The sequence below is a fragment of the Callospermophilus lateralis genome, chromosome 3 (genome assembly GCF_048772815.1).
Source record: "Callospermophilus lateralis isolate mCalLat2 chromosome 3, mCalLat2.hap1, whole genome shotgun sequence".
Classification (NCBI taxonomy): domain Eukaryota; kingdom Metazoa; phylum Chordata; class Mammalia; order Rodentia; family Sciuridae; genus Callospermophilus; species Callospermophilus lateralis.
The window spans coordinates 116,320,427-116,339,028 of NC_135307.1; the positions used below are offsets into that span (position 1 = coordinate 116,320,427).

Consider the following 18,602-nt stretch of genomic DNA (forward strand, 5'->3'; position numbering starts at 1 on the left):
AGAGATTTAGAGCTGCTGAGAAGAAAAGAAAAGGAAGTGGCTGGTGCTCTCAAACATGTCCTTTTCAGAGAGTCTAAAAGTCATTGGCATGCCTTTGAAGCTCCTCCACTCTTTTCAAGGGATCAAGAAACCTGTGTTTGCCAGATATACAAAGGCTGCAGTCCTATTGATCAGCCACAGAGACAGTCAACCCTGGGTAGTATACTGTGCCACGGGTACATAAACATAATCCCCAGAACTGGTGATCCCACCATCACTCCAGATCAGTTTGCACTGAGCTTAGTTTACACACACTTTTGGTCTAGCTTGGCAGCAAAGCAAGTGTTGGCAATGGTTGGTTAGGCATTTTTCTTTTTGCCAGTGATATGAAAGGATGAAAGAGTAGGAGGGTGGGGGTATGGAACTAATAGGAATCTGAAGTTCTGATAGGAGTCTCCATAAATAGTTTCCCCCTGGTTTTAATCAAAGGGTTAAAAAATGAAAATCTATGACCAAAAAAATACAACAATATCCTAAAGCTTTCCTGATTCCAGGCTTGTCCAATAAGAGAAGACATCAGCTGTTACCTCTACAGTGCTTAAAGACTCACCATGATTCTACTGCTACTGTCACTCTACTCTGCGACCCTGGGCCTGCCTTGGGACATGGGCTCCAGGTCCAGGTATTAGCACTTAGCTATCTTAAACTGGGAGGAGGGATACATCAGACACTCTCCACTGTTCTTCTCTTTGCAACATAGGCAGAAGAGCCATATGGTAGAGAATAATGAAAATCTACCAAAGAGACCAATCAAGGAACCACAAGGCAGCTTGTTCCAATGGCTTTCCTAAGATAGTCTGACTTGGACTGGGACTATTACTTACAAGAGTTATACCAGTCAACCATCTGACAACCAGTTAGATACTTTAAATCTGCCTGAATGAACAGGTGGCCTACAATCTTGGGGTGGCTTCCAGGCTTGACCTGGATTCTCTTCAAGCTCAGCTGCCTTATGATCTATATTGAAGGAAGACAAAGCTCAACAAGGAGACTGACAGCTGTTCATTTACCACAAGGCCTAAAGGGCAGGGCCTAGGATTTGGAAGATACCTAAAGAGGGAGAGAGCATGTTATAGCTACTGATGCCTAATATAAAAAAAATCTGAGCCAGGCACAGTGGCACATGCCTGTAATCCCAGTGGCAGGAAGATCATGAGTTCAAAGCCAGCCTCAGCAATGGTGAGATGCTAAGCAACTCAGTGAGACCCTGTCTCTAAAGCAAATACAAAATAGGGCTGTGGATATGGCTCATTGGCCAAGTACCCCTGAGTTCAATCCCCAGTACCATTCCACCTACAAAATAACAAAGATCTGAGAGGTAGGGAGTTAGGAATAAAATTTTTCCTTCTTTTTCCTTTTGGAATGTTTGGGAATCCCAACATCCATATAGTCTTCTTTGGGTGTTTAGAAACCACCCCAAAGAACCAAATCCAACATTACTGTTCTGTAGGTATGCTCTTACCGTCAGGAACCTCATCTGGCCTCTTCCTCTTCTCATACACAACAATGATCACTACAAGGATGATGATTTCAGCCAGAATTCCCAAGAAAGGCCAGAGTGGGGCCAGGTGGCTTCGTACCCTGAGGATGGTGAACACTGAGGCGGAGCCAATAGAGTTAGTAGCATTACATTCATACTCTCCGGGATCTTCTGTGATCTGGAGGTTCATAATACTCAACTCTGTATAATTCTCCTTGTTGATGATGAAGAAGCGACCAGAGGCATTGCCAATCTCCTGCAGAAAAAAATGGGGACACACAAAGGTCAGAGTAGGTGAGCCAGTGATCATGGGAGGTAAAGTTCTCCTCCCTCTTACCAGGACACTGGTGGAAGTGAGATAGCAGTATCTAGTACCATTTTTGCTCAGCGAATTTTGAGTACATCATTAGATGGCTTCCCTTCAATATCAACAACAAAATCAACAAGCTTCTACAAAAGCAGGGCATAAGCCTCTCATGTGCTAGTCCTCCAGACTCTTCCAGCTTCCACAGAGTGCAGGATTACTGGTATAGATTGATGACATAATTAATGCTACTTCAAACACCCAATGAGAAACTACAGCAGGAAGAAGATGGGGAAGGAGCAGCACAAAGGACTCCCCTATTCCCACATCTGGGAACCCCAGCCCTGTCTGTTGGACATCAGAGTTAGCACAAGAATTTCATGCTTCATGGGTCCTAAGAGATCTCCTTAAACTTCTTTCACAATGCTAAGAACAACTTCTTAGGGCAGGTAAAATTCCCAACTTTCCTTTCCTTTCTGGACTATAAGGTTAAAGAAGAGATTATTCCATCAATCAACAATTATCTACTAATGCACACTACATATTTTATATTCTACTAAAGGGAAGGTCAGAGAGGGAGAAGTATAAACAAAATGCACAAGGAGCTTAAGCTCAAGAGGGAACAGACATCCAAAGGGATGACTGACTACAGGAATGTATTAAGATGCTGAGAGGGTGTGTAAGGAATTCTGCAAGGAACAGAGTAAATGAGCCATTGCTTGAAGAGTCAGGGAAAGATTCAGAAAAGAGCTGATCATGGAAGAGGAGAATGAATGAAGCACGACTGTGAACATTCCAGAAAGAGATTAGCATCTGTGTAAGGAAAGGGTGTGAGAGTGCAAGAGCAGGAGTCTGGGTAGAACTGGAATGAATTCACAGCATATATCTTAATGAGACACTGGCAGGTGGAAAAAAAGGGGGGGATGGGGGATGGGGGATGGGGGTCTGTGTCTTTGCCCTGCAACAACTATCACATAAACAGAGCAGAGAGGAAAGGAGAAGACTATCCCCTAAATTATTTCAATTATAGCACACAATCATGTCTGTGTTTGAGTGTGGGGAAATGGGAAATCCAAAGTCTTCAAAAGAAGAGCTATTTCACAAAGTTCCAACCTTCAACTTTCAAGAGATAAAAATACTGAGTAATTTCTACTTGTTTTGGCAAAATGTAGGGCCCTTCTTCCCAATGACCAGTAGAGAGAAATAGTCTTTTCCTTGCCAGTACCTTAGAAAACTCAACATCTTGCTGGATCTTTCAAGGGTCTGCCCTGAAAACACCAAACTCAACATCTTCACTTCCCCCTTTTTTAATCTTGATCCCCCCGACTAATGGGTTTTTGAAATCCAGACATCACTATTAATATTGGAATCATTATCAACACTTACTATTCTACTATCAAAAGGTCATGGGGGGGACAGGGTTGTAGCTCAGTGGTAGAGCACTCACCTAACACACATGAGGCACAGGGTTCAATCCTCAGCCTCACAGAAAAATAAACAAATAATTCTTTTTTTTTTTTTTTTTTAAGAGAAGTTCCATGAAGAAAAAGGGACCTGAAATGTAAAAAACTAGATATGGCTGTCGATTTTGCCACTGACTCTAAAGACTGTTAATCAAAGAGGATGCCTAAAAAGCATAGTGTTGAATATTTAAAACCTGGGGTTAGGAGGAATATATAGTACCTGCTCTACTAAAAAGGAAAACTGGTCAAACAAAAAGTAGGAGGGTTTAAGGCACTGTCCAAACACCATCAAAAATCATCCCACAGGTTGGAAAAGATGTTCTCTTTGACCTTTTGTATAGCAAACATTGTCCAATACCAGTGCCTAAGCTTGCCCTTTGCCCTTCTTGGGTTGTATCAGTATTTCTGAGTTCTAGGAATATACTTATAACTGCCTTCAATCTTACCAAAATCAAAACATACTCTAATGGACTGGAATAGTAAAATATTTAAAACAGGCTTGGATCTTTCTGTGTCCTATCCTGAAGGCAATCAATCTAATCCCTTACCAGATAGACAGCTTTAACAAATTATGTACATAGTCCATGCTGGATAGAGACTGTCCTGCAGATTCAGATGTAAAGCATTCATCACCCTAGAAAGGATGATTCAAGCCTTGTACACATCCAAGAGTACAGGTGTTGAAGCAACTGGTCCAGATGTCTGGACGTCCCTAGTAGAAACTCCAGCAACCACAGAGACTCAGGCACCAAGAGCCAGGGCTGCTTCCTACTCACTGAGAGCACACCATTCTCCTCCTTCTTGCGCCAGATCCACTCTGGGTGGGGATAGCCAACTGACTTGCAGTACATTATGGCATCCTGCCCCTCATTCTTGTTCTCACTCCGTTTATGGCCAGTGATGTCAGGAGCAGCTGTGAAAAAAGTGTTAAGAAAAAACAACAGTTACCACAGGAGCCTACTCTAAATGGGTTACAAAGGCCTAACCTACTGGCTCAGAGTCTTGCTTCTAATGTAATTGGCCTTTAGGCACCCTTCCTATTCAGCTTTGATAAAAAGCATTTCAGATAGGATAATGCAGCCAATTCCTTTCCTCACCCCCACCCACCAAAGCATCAGAGCAGGTACCAGGGTTATTAACATATGAAGTTCTACTCAAGTAGGTGATTCTCCAACTTACAGGAAAAAGATACAAGTCCAATGGCCCTAAATTTCCTCCTCTTTAAAGAAAATGCAAACAAAAGTCATTATCATCTCTGATACTGCCAGCCCAGGGTTTTTCTTCAAATACTTGCACTAATAACAACTATAGATCATGTCACATATCACATACCTCCCCTAAGGGAAACAAAGAGGCTTGAGGTCAAACATGTGCAATCAAGGTACATAAAAACAACAAGTGCTTGGATAAGGTACTCCATAAGTATCAATGACCTAGGTTCTCCCAGGAAAGGCTAAAAGAAATGGATGAACAGGAAATTCAACCTGTGTCTCAAATGCTTTTGTTAATAGCCTAAGAATCTGACTAGAGGGCTGGGGCTGTATCTCTGGGCAGAGCACTTGCCTAGCACATGTGAGGCACTGGGTTCGATCCTTAGCACCACATAAAAATAAATAAGTAAAATAAAGGTATTCTGTCCATCTACAATTACAAAAAGAAATTTTTTTAAAGAACCTGACTTGCCTTGCTGGGCATGGTGGCACATGCCTGTAATCCCAGCGGCACTGGAGGCTGAGGCAAGAGGATTGGGAGTTCAAAGCCAGCCTCAGTAATGGTGAGGTGCTAAGCAACTCAGTGAGACCCAGTCTCTAAATAAAATTCATAATAGGGCTGGGGATGTGACTCAGTGGTCAAGTGCCCCTGAGTTCAATCCCTGGTACTGGTATCCCCACCCCTTAAAAAAAAAAAAAAAAAAGGAATCTGACTTGATTACCTCATTTGTAATAATCTTGGTGAACCCAATTCTGGAGTTCCTAGAGGCTGTTGGGCTCTTCTACTTCTAGAGATGACACAGGAACAAATAAACTGTACCTATAATCTAAAACTTAGGTCAGTTTCAATGATCCAAGAAGCCTGAGATGGGGCTAATTCTTTGAATTTAATCTTTTAACTATACTTTCCACTAATGCTGGACCAGTTACAGGAACCTGATAGCAGTGAAATTCAAAGTAGGCTAGACTTTACTGTTGGGCAAAGTAGGGAAGAAAATCAATAGAACTTTGTTCAAATTCCAGTTTTGCTGGCTCTTGACAAATTCCATGCTTTGTTTCTATTCCCATTATCAAACAGAGATAATTCTATGCCACACTACCTCCCTGTTCCTTTTTTTTTTTTTGTATCAGGGGTTGAAGCCAGGGGAACTTAACCACTGAGCCACATCACCAGAGCCATTCCTCTTTTATTTTTTGAGATAGGGTCTTGCAAAGTTGCTTAGGGCCTTGCTAAGTTGCTGAGGCTGGCTTTGAACTGGCGATCCTCCCACCTCAGTCTTCCTAGCTGCTCCCTGTTCTTGGATAGATAAATAAGATGTCAAAAACATTCATTTTGAGGCTGTAAAGTCCTGTAGAATTGTATTGTATGATGGACTGACATCAGGTACTACCTCTGATGAGCTTGCTTTTCTTGGCTTAAGAGTCCAAAGTTCTACTACTCACAGACTGTGCTTCTTAGGCACAAACTAGTCTTGTAGTTAACTTCTAGAGGCATCTGAGCATGAATGAAATGGACAAAAACCCAAGCTGTCTCCACAACCAATCCTTGCTAAACTGAGGCTTCTTCAGGACCACTTAGTGTGTGAAATGTTTCTTAGACTGGGTGTTATAAAGGAAACCTCATTTTGTTTTTCTAGGAAAAATTCTTTACTACCAAAGGGAGTGATCAGGCTAGCTCTATCTTGTCCTAATCCAAACTTTCCCCACTGCCACTTTATCACTTCTCAGGCCTACTGGTTATCCTTCCTTAGAGATTTCTTCAGCCAAATATTATTACTCCAAGGAGTAAGCTCCAAAGCCATATCTTAACCAAAACACCATCAAGGGAAGCTGAAGGACATAGTAAGCAGAAGAGCTAACACACGCTGCCTCCAACTTTGTTTCACTCACTTGACAAGCATCTGTTGAACATACCCTACATGCCAGAGATGATAACAAAAGGATCAGAAAAGGTCTTTCTGATGTGAAAATAAGGAGTAGGGCATGCATATGTGTAGAGAGAACACTCCAGGGAAAGAGAAGCAAAGGGCTTGAGGCAGGTGTGTGGTTATTATATACAAGGAACAGTAAAGAGAAGTTTGTTTGGAACACAGTTCACAAGAACACAGGGATAAAATCAGAAAGACTGTGGACCCAGACTGGATAGGACTTGGTAGGCCACTACAATAACTTTGGCATTTACACTGAGTCTGTTAGAAATCACTAGTGCCTATTACATGCAAACATGAAATGATCTCTATGCTTTCACTGACTCCCTATGGCTATTATATGGACAACTGTACATATACAACAGTGGAAGCATGACCAAACTAGGATGCTACTTGAGTAATTCAGACAAGGGTTTGGGTGGTATCCATGGTTCACATGAAGGAAGTAGCAGTGGAAGTGGAGAGAGATAATGAGATTCTAGGTATATTTTGTAGGTTGAGTTAATATATTTATTAATGACTTAGATATGGGACAAGAGAGAAAAAGGAGCCATGGATGACTCCAAGATTTTGGCCTGAGTAATTAATTAATCATTAAGAATGGAGTCACCAATTACTAAGATGCTCAGGGCAGTTTTTGTTTGATTATTCTTGTTTTGTTAGGGAAGAAAGCAATAGTGGACAGGACATGTTAAGGTTAAGAAGCATATTTAATGAAGTTGTCACGTAGGCAGCTGAATATTAATTCTGTTACCTCGGGGAAGTGCTCTAGAGTGAAGATATAAATTTCAGAAATCAGCTTATCTATGGTGTATTTTCCCATTTTCACTCTCCTTTGCCTCAAAGAGAACACTCTGGGCCATATATAAGGCCAATGCCATTAGCACTAGTTAAGTACTATAGTTAAGTACTATTAGCTTTTGCTTTAGGTTACACATTAGAAACACCTAGAAGGCTTAAAGTTAAGTTGGCAGAGTGCTCTACGGCCTCTAAAAAGTCATTTTTCTGAAAGAGCCCAGACTTCAAAGGTCAGGAATGGGGAGAAGGGTAGGAATGGTTTTCACTCCTGCCTTGGTATTCAGGAGGAGAAAAATGCCACCTTCCTTTTCATTCATCTAGCGCATTATTCTACAAAGGTTTCTACTTAGAGATGGAACATGGCCTTAAAAGCACCTTTTGGGGCCATATTTACAGAGCATAAGCCTATAAGAAAATCTTTTCATTAGTTATATCAACTAATGTTTTTTTCCTCATCTTACCAAAGAGTACTGTGTGAAGTTGAGGAGAAAGTATTTCCTCTACCTAATGGACTACAAAAAATAATGTCTTGATTATCTTGGATGAAGGGAAGTATTACTACTATACTAGGTAGAGAGAAAATTAACCTAAGCCACACCACTCTACCCCTAAAGGAAGTGATTATAACAATCGTGACTTTTGCCTTTGGATCAATAGAAAAGGTGTGTCACTTCTATCGTTTATGGTAGCTGCTTGCTTAATCAAAATGCCTGTTCCTGTCCCACCTGCTGGGCAGGACACAGCACCCACAGAAAGAAAGGTAACTGCACAATCAGAGTATATATCAGCAGTGGTCAGAGTCAGGCCCATTAGGGCTGAACCACCAGTAATGGTTTTAAAATAGTACACAAATTCCCTGATACATTGCCTTTCAAGAGATGAAGCATAATTCCCCTTAAATGTTAGGACTAGATTTAGTGACTCCCTTCTAATGAGTAAAATAAAGCAACTCTGAAAATGTTCACAAAAGGCACTGTGGCTTTCTAGTCTCTGTCATCACACACTCTGAGGGGATGTTAGCTGCCATGCTAGGGGTTGCTCAAACGGCATATGGAGAAGCCCTCAGAGTCCTGCCAACAGACATGTGAGGGAGCCACCTTTGAGAGTAGATCCATGAGCCCTGGCCAAGACTTCAGATAAGTACACCCCAACAAACAGCTTGAATAAATTCTCAGGAAAGACTGAAACAGAAACCCTGCTAAGCTGCTCCATGATCCCTAATCCAAGGAAATTATGACATGAAAAGTGTTTTCTAAGCCACTAGGTTTTGGGATAATTTATTACACAGGAATAGATATACTAAATGATGAGGTAGATATTACCCCATTTTCATAAATTGGGAAACTCAATTTAAAAAAGTTATTTAGTGTCTAAAATTATACTGCTAGTAAATGGTAAAACTGGAATTCAATTCAGGGTTGTTATCACTCAAGAAACCATGCAATTTTGTACTTTACTATAGTGAGGGGAAAAAAATCAGCATAGGGTTGACAAAAATTGAAATATTTAATATGCATTACTGATAACTGCACAGTAAATTGCCCAAATGTTATTTTTACTTATAGATGTACCAGAAGTCTCTAGACCTGATGTGGGACTAATTTACCTGTCAGAATTTAACTACCTCATATAGTATAATGTATGGACCAGAACAGAGCTTTGGATCTGGTCACTTTAAAAAAGCTCTATTACTCACCAATCAATTAATCTAAGGTTGATCATTTAAAGTTCTTTGAGTTTCAATATTTACTTTCATAAAAGGGAAATAATACCCACATATTTCACAGAGATCTTATGGGGATTAAAGTATACCACTATACTAAGGTTAGAGCTCAGGATCAAAAAACAGAACTCAGATTTGAGCTATTAGGGAAAGGAAAGGCAAAGGCTTAGACTCCAGCATTGTTAGGTCTAGGCAATCAAAAAGATGCTGATTACTATGTGCTTTCCCCTCTTAATGACATAAACAGGATTTCTGTTGTGACTCTAACAGTTTAATCAGGTAAGATACTGACAAATTATATTGACTAATAGCCTTTTTTAGTGCCTCACCTTAAATGGGCTTGCCATTTAACAAGGCACCCCTTGACCAGGTCTGCTGGTTTGAGGAGTCTCACTATGCCTGTGTATCTTGAAAGAGCAAACAATCCTTCCTTCCCTTTACCCTCTCAAGGGGGCATAGACTGAGTGGCAAGAGTAAGGGGAAGGAACAACAAAGAGACCCACTTGGAATATTAATTCTCTCTGGCCTTGTCTGTCACACTGTCTAATCATGTAACTTAATGAATATCCTTCCAGTACCCTAATGAATGGCAATGCAGGGATCCCAAAACGTCTCAGTAATCCAACAGCACTTGATTCATTTTCATTTTCTGGGGAATCTGGGCTTTTGGCCTGTTCTTCAGTACCCTCTGTTTGCCTGACTTCCCTGTACTTAGAAGCTAAGTAACCAGCTTCTCTGCCGGGCTGTATGTCAACTCAGGCAAGGAGGCATGTTCTGATGAAGCTGATATTAAATAAAGTTAACAGAAGACACCTGAAAAAGGGACCAAGGAATGAGGCCTCATACACTGACTGTATCTGGTGCTTACTTTTCAAAGCAAACTTATAACCTAGCAACTCTTTTGCACAAATAATCTACTCTTAAAAGTATTATCAACATGTTGTTTCTAAGTAAACACACTCATTCTCTACAGTCTTTTTGCTTTTTTTATGCAATCTATCCAATACCAGAGACACCTCATTTTTGCTGCAGGCAAAATACAGGCTGTACAGAAAGCAGAGGGAGAGCAAAGATTTACTGCTAGCCAAGGGACTATGAGGAGGAATATAGGAAGAAATCTGAGAATGGTTCAGAGGGAAACAAGAAGGATGTATGCTTTTGGCTCAAGAAGCATTCCCACAATGTGTAGACACATCATTGATTGTGAAGACTCAACAATCCTAGGACCTGTACTGCCTTCTGCAGGTAAAACCACTAAGACGACACACAAGTTTCCTCAAAGACAGTGGTTCTCAACCTTGACTAAACACTATAATTATCTGGGATGGTTTTAAAAAGTATGATGCCCAGGCCACATTTCAGACAAATTAAAGTTTGAGAATCAACTGCTCAAACACTTAAGAAGTCCTGCTTGAGAAGTCCTTGAAAGCATGATAATAATAACTTGAAGCTCTAGGACATTTTGAACGTCAGCCTTAGCCCAAATAACTATCTCTACTCTCCCTCCCCCCACCTTTTCAGGGTGCTACCCTTGACTTTTCCTGGCACCAGTGATAGAAGTCAGAGACTACAAAGAGGGAGTGTTCTCATGAGACAGGGAAATGAATGGGTGGAGGTGCAGGGTGAAATGAGGTAGAACTCTCAGGTTGGAAAGTTACAGTCATCACCACTAGGAAAATGTGTTTAGAATTCCTTGCTTTTAGTATACAGACTTATCAGAACTGTACAGAACAAAAGAACCTTAAAGATCATCTAGGGCAGGGATTGTGGCTCAGCGGTAGAGTGCTCGCTTAGCATGGGCAGGACCCGGGTTCAATCCTCAGCACCACATAAAAAAATGAAATAAAATAAAGGCATTGTGTTGTGTCCATCTACACCTAAAAAAAAATAAAAAAAGATCATCTATTTCTCATCCTATTTCATCTAATACTTGGGAAGCTGAGGCCCAGAGAAGGAAAAGTGACTGGTCAGGGTCACATCAAGTTTAATGACAGAGCCAAGATTAGACAGAACCCATTTCTTCTCTCAGTCCAAGGCGTTTTAATTATTACATGCTGAACGCAGCAGTATGGTTTTATGCTTAGGAGCAGTCTCTGGTGTTAGAGTGCCTGGGTAAGAACCTGGCTCCATTGGCTAAGTCTGTCACACTGGTTCAGTCGTTTAATTCCCCGGAGCTTTGATTTTTCTCATCTGAAAAGTGGAGATTACAACAGCATGTACCCCATGCATCTGTGAAGACTGAAAGAGAGGAAAGGAACAAATAGTGTTGGCACATAGTAAGTGGGCAATAATGTTAGTTGTTCTTATTAAGAAAAGTCAGAATAGCACCCTGAAAAGGAGGGGGAAAAAAGAGTAGAGATAGTTATTTGGGCTAAGGCTGATGTTCAAAATGCCCTAGAGCTTCAAAGTATTATTATCATGCTTTCAAAGACTTCTCAAGTAATCACAATTCTGGATCAGCTTTAGCATATGCTCTGACCTAAATGATGTCACAATCTCTAAGCATCTTCACCGATCAAACTAGCTATATTTCCTTCACATCAAATGAAGAAATGACTCTGAAAATGCTGCACATAATGACGGGACTGTACAAATATGAAATGTGTATTATTCCTCTCAATAATGATATTCACTTTCACCACACAATCCACGTCAGCCAGTTTGGACTGTGATCTATCACCTATAAGGCATGCTAACAAGCAGGAAACAGGGAAGTAATGAAAAGGCCTCTTCTAGAAATTCTAAAATTCATTCCTAAAAAAAATCTTAAAGTGCAAAAAAAAAAAAAAGCTAACAGGTAGGAAGGAAAAAAGAAGATCAATTTGGCTTTTGTAGCCACCAAAAGACTGAAATTCGTTAAGAATATCCAGGGAACAGGAAGAGATGGTCCTAGTATGTCACTAGGTTCAAACTTTTCTGGGCTGGAATGTACCTCACATGAGAGTCAGTGGTACATTTTCTGTCAAGGATTAGGTAACTACTAAGACCATTTAATACAAATAGCATTAAAATTCAAAAGGTTGAGATATAAAGACAGGGCTTGGGAATCCTGGCAGAAATTTTCTTTTTACTTTGTAAATTACATAGAAATTTTAAATTTGCTTTTTTATGAGCATATTTTTTCAATTTTAGAAAGTGAAGGGCTCAAAGAGAGAGGGAATAAGAGGCAAAGAGTTGAACAATTATAGGGCTAAAAATTTTCAAAATCTTTGTAGAGCTTTCGTAAATCCTCTATAAGATGAGGAAGCCACAGCCTCTGAAGTGTCAAAAAGCCAGAAGCAATGCCTTCCTTGGAATGAGCTAAGCAGATCCCTGAGAGGCTGGGTTTAGGGGCAAAGGTCACATGGCTATTTCCCCTCTCCTACACAGCCCTGCTCTGTCTTCAACCTCTGCATCTTCTCAGGTCACCCGCCAATTACCTAAGAAACATAACCCTTAACTGTATAGTATCTTTCTTCTTAAACTGTGCCTCATCCTTGTCTTTTATAAAAGATGGGAGAAAAAAACCTACTTCAGATGCAAGGCCTTCATCATTGGGAGATGATATCACCATCAAAATTCTTTCTTGACAGCAATCTATAGGCTAGGGAGAAAATGCATGGTCATCTTCAGTCTACTCCCAGACACATGTCCCTCCTGATTCCTGTAGCCTTCTTTTCTTCTGTATACCACAGGTAATTCAAGATTTGGTAATTTGACAAATAATACCCAGTTCATAGTTAGGTTAATTCCTTCACTCCCCAAACACCCCCCAAGAGATGTTCTGAAAGACAGGAAAAGCAAGAAGGGAAAAAAGGGCTGAATGTACAATAAATACATTGGTTTGACTGCCTTAGAAATATAAGAAATATACACATATGGTCTGAATTAAATTACCCTGAAGTGCTGATGCAGTTAAAGCCATAAGTGGGAAAGATTCTCAGAGCCTTCTTTCAGCAAAGAGGTCACTTATGTTCCCAGAATTTCTCTGTTCTTAAGTACAATCACCTCTTACCTGTCAGTTACTCAGCAAAATTTTCAAATCACTGTAACTATAAAAAGTTAACTGTCTCTAACCCCACTGAGGGAATAAAATTAGAGTTTATATGACAATGGTTTGGGAATTAACACACACTCCACTCTAAATGTATGGAGTGTGCCTCTACCACTTTTTTCTGCCCAAACATGATTGGAAACTAGCTTAGAACATGATCTTGAGCCTATATAAACTTAAACTTAATACAGAAAAAGCCAAATATTCAGTCTTTATTCAACTCAACTATTCATAACCTGAAACACTAAGACTTTAATTATTTAGCTACTCTGCCCAAATGTTGGGGGAGAAAAGATTAGAATTCCTTAGGAATTGTCTTCAGAGATTTAACAAAGAAATTATCTACCCAAGAACAAGCTTTAGAATCTCATAAAACAATTTTTCTCAAGGCCTGCTCCTTAAAATCAGGATACCACCACCTACTCCATCTTCCTTATTGTAGGGTGGTACAGCAAAAATGCAATGTGCAATCAGCACCTTGAATATGATACCATGTAACAGATACCATGCATGTCTTAACTTCTATCTGAAAACACTCCTTCCAGCAGCCTCCTCTTCTCTGTCCCTCTCCACTACTGCTTCATATCTGCTTTAAAAAAAAAAAAAAAAAAAAGTGAAGAAAAATGTCTCTGGGGCTGCTGAACCCCACATTCTAAGGCAGTCAAACCAATGGAAAAACTTATCTCTGTTTCTACTCTTAAAGTGTTATCTAGAAATCATTAACTCCAAATCCACAGGATTACAGTTAGCCAAGACTTGCATTATGTGTAATTATCCCTCAAGTTGAGGACCACTAGCTAGACACACCACTTTCCCCTTCCCTCATCTAGCCTGCTCTCTATACTTGGGAATTTATGCTCAAAGCTCAGCCAGGAACAATGCAGCATTTCATACAAAGCAAAAGTCTTCCCATATAGCACAGCTCGTCTAAGCTGGGGAAGGTCCTTGCTGGCTTAGAGAAAAGAGTTTCTAACAACCTTCTTCCTCATGTTGAACAAATGTGGCATTCTTCAAAAACAGAGAGGAATCTAGATCCCTCCATGAAAGGGGAGAAATCAAATGCCAGGTTCTGGCCTGTTGGGACCTATAACCACTGTAACTCCAATCCTTGAGGCATTCAAAATTAAAATCTGGCAGCCAGAGGAGGCAGTGACCTATCCCTTCTTCAACCCAGATGTTAGAATCATCACCAAGCTATTACTTTCATTTTATACCATGTAAGGGAAACTCTGAATGTGACTAAGCCTTTTATTTATGTATTTATTTATTTTTTAGTTTTTCTATCTGTTCTTTTTAGTTATACATGACATAGAATGTATATTGACATATTATACATACATGGAGTAAAACTTCCCATTCTTCTGGTTGTACATGATAAATTACATTGGTTGTGTATTCATGTATGAACATAGAAAAATAACATCTTATTCATTCTACTATCTTTCTTACTTCCATTCCCCCTGCCCTTCATTCCCTTTGTCTAATCCAAAGCACTTCTATTTTTCCCTTACCCCCTACCCTGTTAATTATGAGTTAGCATCTGCATATCAGAATATTCAGTCTTTGGTTGGGGAATTTGACTAAGCCTTTCTTTTCTTTTTTCTTTTTTTTGTACAGGACATAACACCTGTGTTTTATTTATTTATTTTTATGTGGTGCTGAGGATTGAACCCAGTGCCTTACACTTGTGAGGCAAGCCTTTCTTAAATCTGCATTTTTAATCTTCTAAATATTTTAAGGAAGACCTGAATACTTGTTACATAGGCCCTTACTTTTTCCTAAATCTATCCTTCTAACTTCTAGAAATGAGCATATGGATTTAAAGGACAAGTTTAGGTCCTTCGTAAGCAAAATGAAAAACACTAAAAATAAAAGAATTCCTCTTTTCAGTGTGACCTCAAATAGCAGACCTGCCTCCCCCTGGTCATTTTATAATAATGGAAAAAACACTGGATGGGGAATTAAGACCTGGGCCCTAGGTCAGCTCTGCCAAAAAACTCACCAGCGAACACAGAGCTAGTGGTTTCACTTTTCCTGTGAGTAACAGAAAAACAGATTAATGATGTTACTAGGTGGTTCTAACTTTTATAGTTCTATTTACCCTTCTTAAAACTCTAAGACTCATCTTTATGATGCCATATACCCACAGGCACATTTCTAATGAATTACCTTCAAACAGCTTATATTCACCTTGCACACTATACTTTCCCAAATCCTGTTAGCCCACTGGAACCCTACGTAATAATACCTATAAGGTGCTGTTCTAAGAGCTCTACCTAAGATTGGGCCATATGAGTTGCCAACATTTAAACATTTCTGTTGTATAAAAACAGCAATTTTGTAAAAATATACTTTTTAAAGTTGTCAATGGGTATTTACTTTACTTATATATAGTGCTGAGGATTGAACCCAGTGCCTCTCACAAGCTAGGCAAGCACTGTTACACTGAGCCACAACCCCAGTCCCTAAACAGCAATTTCTTCAACTCAAACCTACTCTATTAATTTTGGGGGGAAAGGTGGAGTATTAGGGATTGAACTCAGGGGCACTCGACCACTGAGCCACATCCTCAACTCTTTTTTGTATTTTTATTTAGAGACAGGGTCTCTAAATAAGTGCCTCACTTTTGCTGAGGCTGGCTTTGAACTCACAATCCTCCTGCCTCAGCCTCCCAAGCTACCGGGATTACAGGTATGTGCCACAGTGCCCAGCTTATTAAATTACTTTTAATCCTCCTACCAAACTCATGAGATAAATACTGCTGATATCTTCATTTTACAAACAAGGAAACAGAAGCATAGAAAACCCAGTAACTTGCCAAAGTCACACAGGTAGTAGATGTTTGGGTTTGCATTTAAACCCAGGCAGTTAGGCTCCTGAGTCTGGAGTCCTAACCATAATAATACATTGCTTCTTGAAATGTAAAAAGGTAAAAAAGAAGAACCGAACACAAGGAGTCCAGACCAAAGTAAAGTCTCAGGAGTAAGATACTGACACCTCAGCCTCTGCTGGGTCATACCTTTCACTTCAATGGTGGCATTTGCTTTAGGAGCGCTGACAAAATGGTATACGCAGTGGTATTCGCCTGAATCCTCAGCTCTTGGCTTATTGATCCTGTAGAGATGGGAAGAAAAATGAAGTGAGGTTAACTGGGAATGTTTAAAACATAAACAAAAAGAGACTTAAAAGGAGCAAGTAGAGACCATGCTCTCCAAATCCTGTTCCTTGATGCAACTCACTTCTTCCTAACTGAAAGCAAAAACCTCCCTCTGTATATCCCAAAACATTAATGCCTTATTCCTTACTGGGTGCCAGGAATAAAGAGATGGAATGGACCATGGTCCTTAACCTTAAGATACTCCAGTCCAATGGGGGAAACAAACTACAAAGTTAAGTAATTAAAATATAATGCCACACAAAGTACTATAATTTATACTTAGTACAGTTTATACACAACCATCACTAAAAACTTCTTGGTTCCAATCAGAAAACTAAGAGCAGAAGAAACAAACAAAACAAGCCTTTTTGAGCTTTTCTAAAGATCTTATTTAGAAGCATGCCTTTCAGGTAAGTCTACTACTGACTAACAGGACCCAGGTATAATTTGTTTTTCTGCTTTCAAGCAAAGAACCAAATCTGCCAACAAAGAATTAGCCACAGAAATCTAGTTTTAAAGAAGGCCCTGCATGATCTGGTTCCTGCCTACCACCCTAGCCTCCCTCATCTCATGCCAATTTCCAGCCGTGCTAGGTTTTTGTGGTTTTTTTTCTCCCAAAGTGCCAAGCTTATTCCTACCTCAAAACCTTCATACAAGATGTTATTTTACATGAAATATTCTTCCCATTACTCTTAGCCTACCCAACTCCTTTTCCATTAGTTCTGGGTTTACATGTCACTTCCTCCCAGTCCAAATGTAAATTTCATCCTCCTCCTTGACATTCTCTCTCATACTAGCCTATGATTCTTCACAGCACTTATTACCATGTGTAATTAATTATGTATTTATGTGATAGTCTGATTAATGTCTAATTTCCTAACAGATCAAGTTCTATGTAGGTAGACACTGTTTAATTAGAACACAGTTCTATACCCAGCACCTTACTTGATGCTAGAGTAGAGGAATAAATGAATGACTAAATGACAGGAATAACTGTTAAGAAGCATGTGTGGCCAGAATAGCATGTCCTTCCTCTCAATCTTACGGGTGAGCCCAAATAAGTTTTCTTGCCCCTGAGAGCCAACTCCATTCCACCTCAGTAGACTCTGGTCTACATATACATATATCAAACACATGTAGAAAGGGTGGTTAGCAATAACAGAAAACAGAATCAATAATCTCCAGATCATAGGATACTTACATAAGACTGAACTCCTGTTCTTTTGCTCAGTCATTAAAATATGATACTTGTGATGATCAAATCTCCACTGCACTAATTAATGTCTAATAGAAACTCCCAATCTTGACTACTGACTGGCCCAAAAGCATCTACTCATCTCAACATTCATTCAAAAAAAAGAAACACAGGTTAAGGGGCTGGGGTTGTGGCTCAGTGGTAGAGCGCTTGCCTAGCACATGCGAGGACCTGGGTTCGATCCTCAGTACCACTTAAAAATAAATAAATAAAATGAAGGTATTGTGTCCAATTACAACTAAAAAAACTATGAATGTTTAAAAAAAATGAGAGAGATTATAGATTGAGGAGATGCATAGCTCATCCCCAGGACTGTCTATAAATATCCACAGCAGGAGACCATTCTAAGAGGAGTAGTCAAATGTCTTCCAAATTGACACAAATGCACTGTTTTAAATCTATATGTTCCCAGCAAGAAGAGACACACAAATAAGCTCCTCTTAATAAGTACTCCAGAATTTGAAGGAGAAAGAGTAGCGTATCTTCGGGGCTCAGACAAACTCTAAGTTCCTTTAGAAATACTTGGGAATAAGACTCCCAAGCTTGAGGCCATGTCTAGGGCACAAAATCTCCCTACACCATTCCCCTGGACTCACTATTTGGGAAGAAATTGAAACCAATAGACGGTTGGAGATGTAGCTCAGTGATAGATCACTTGCCTAATACTCACAGGGTCGTGGGTTCAATCTCTACCACCAAAAAAATAAAAAATTAAAGAAAGAGAAGAAGAAAAATTGAAGATGACAGAGAGTCAAAGAGAAAATGTTTCCTATAAGGTAGGCAGAAGCAGGCTTCTCAAATTGGCTCCCTGGCTAACTTATTGAATAGCCAAGTTGTTATTCCAAAAAAATGCAGAATCCCTGGAAAACTCTGGTGATGCAAAACATCCCTGAAGAGCTTCAGATAAGTCAAGAGAAAAATAGGGGAAGAGGCATTTTATAATCAGGTCAAAATCTCCATAACATTAACAACTCAAAGCTTTGTGGACAACTGCACAAAATCCAAGAGAAGTATGACTGGATGTCTGCCACCTTGAAAGAGATATTATAAAAAACAGATCTGTAAAACTAATGGACAGACCATGAATAAATGCCTTCCATTCCATTCAACATCTTAAAGTGATTTAACCCTTTCCAAGCTATCAAGGATATAGCCAAGGCTCTATTTCCAGTATGTTATCAGAGAGAAACTACAGTGGAAAAAGGTTAACC

General features: G+C 39.8%; 1 protein-coding gene across 1 annotated transcript in view; it reads right to left on the minus strand.

Annotated features, from left to right (window-relative positions):
• The window catches only part of Nptn (neuroplastin), a 34,791-nt gene that overhangs the window by 7,971 nt on the left and 8,218 nt on the right, over window positions 1-18,602 (minus strand). Inside the window, exons 4-6 of the mRNA XM_076849410.1 lie at window positions 15,999-16,093; window positions 4,063-4,199; window positions 1,502-1,775 (exon numbers count right to left, since the gene is read on the minus strand). Of these exons, the coding sequence (XP_076705525.1) occupies window positions 1,502-1,775; window positions 4,063-4,199; window positions 15,999-16,093 (506 nt within the window). The remainder of the gene's footprint in view (window positions 1-1,501; window positions 1,776-4,062; window positions 4,200-15,998; window positions 16,094-18,602) is intronic.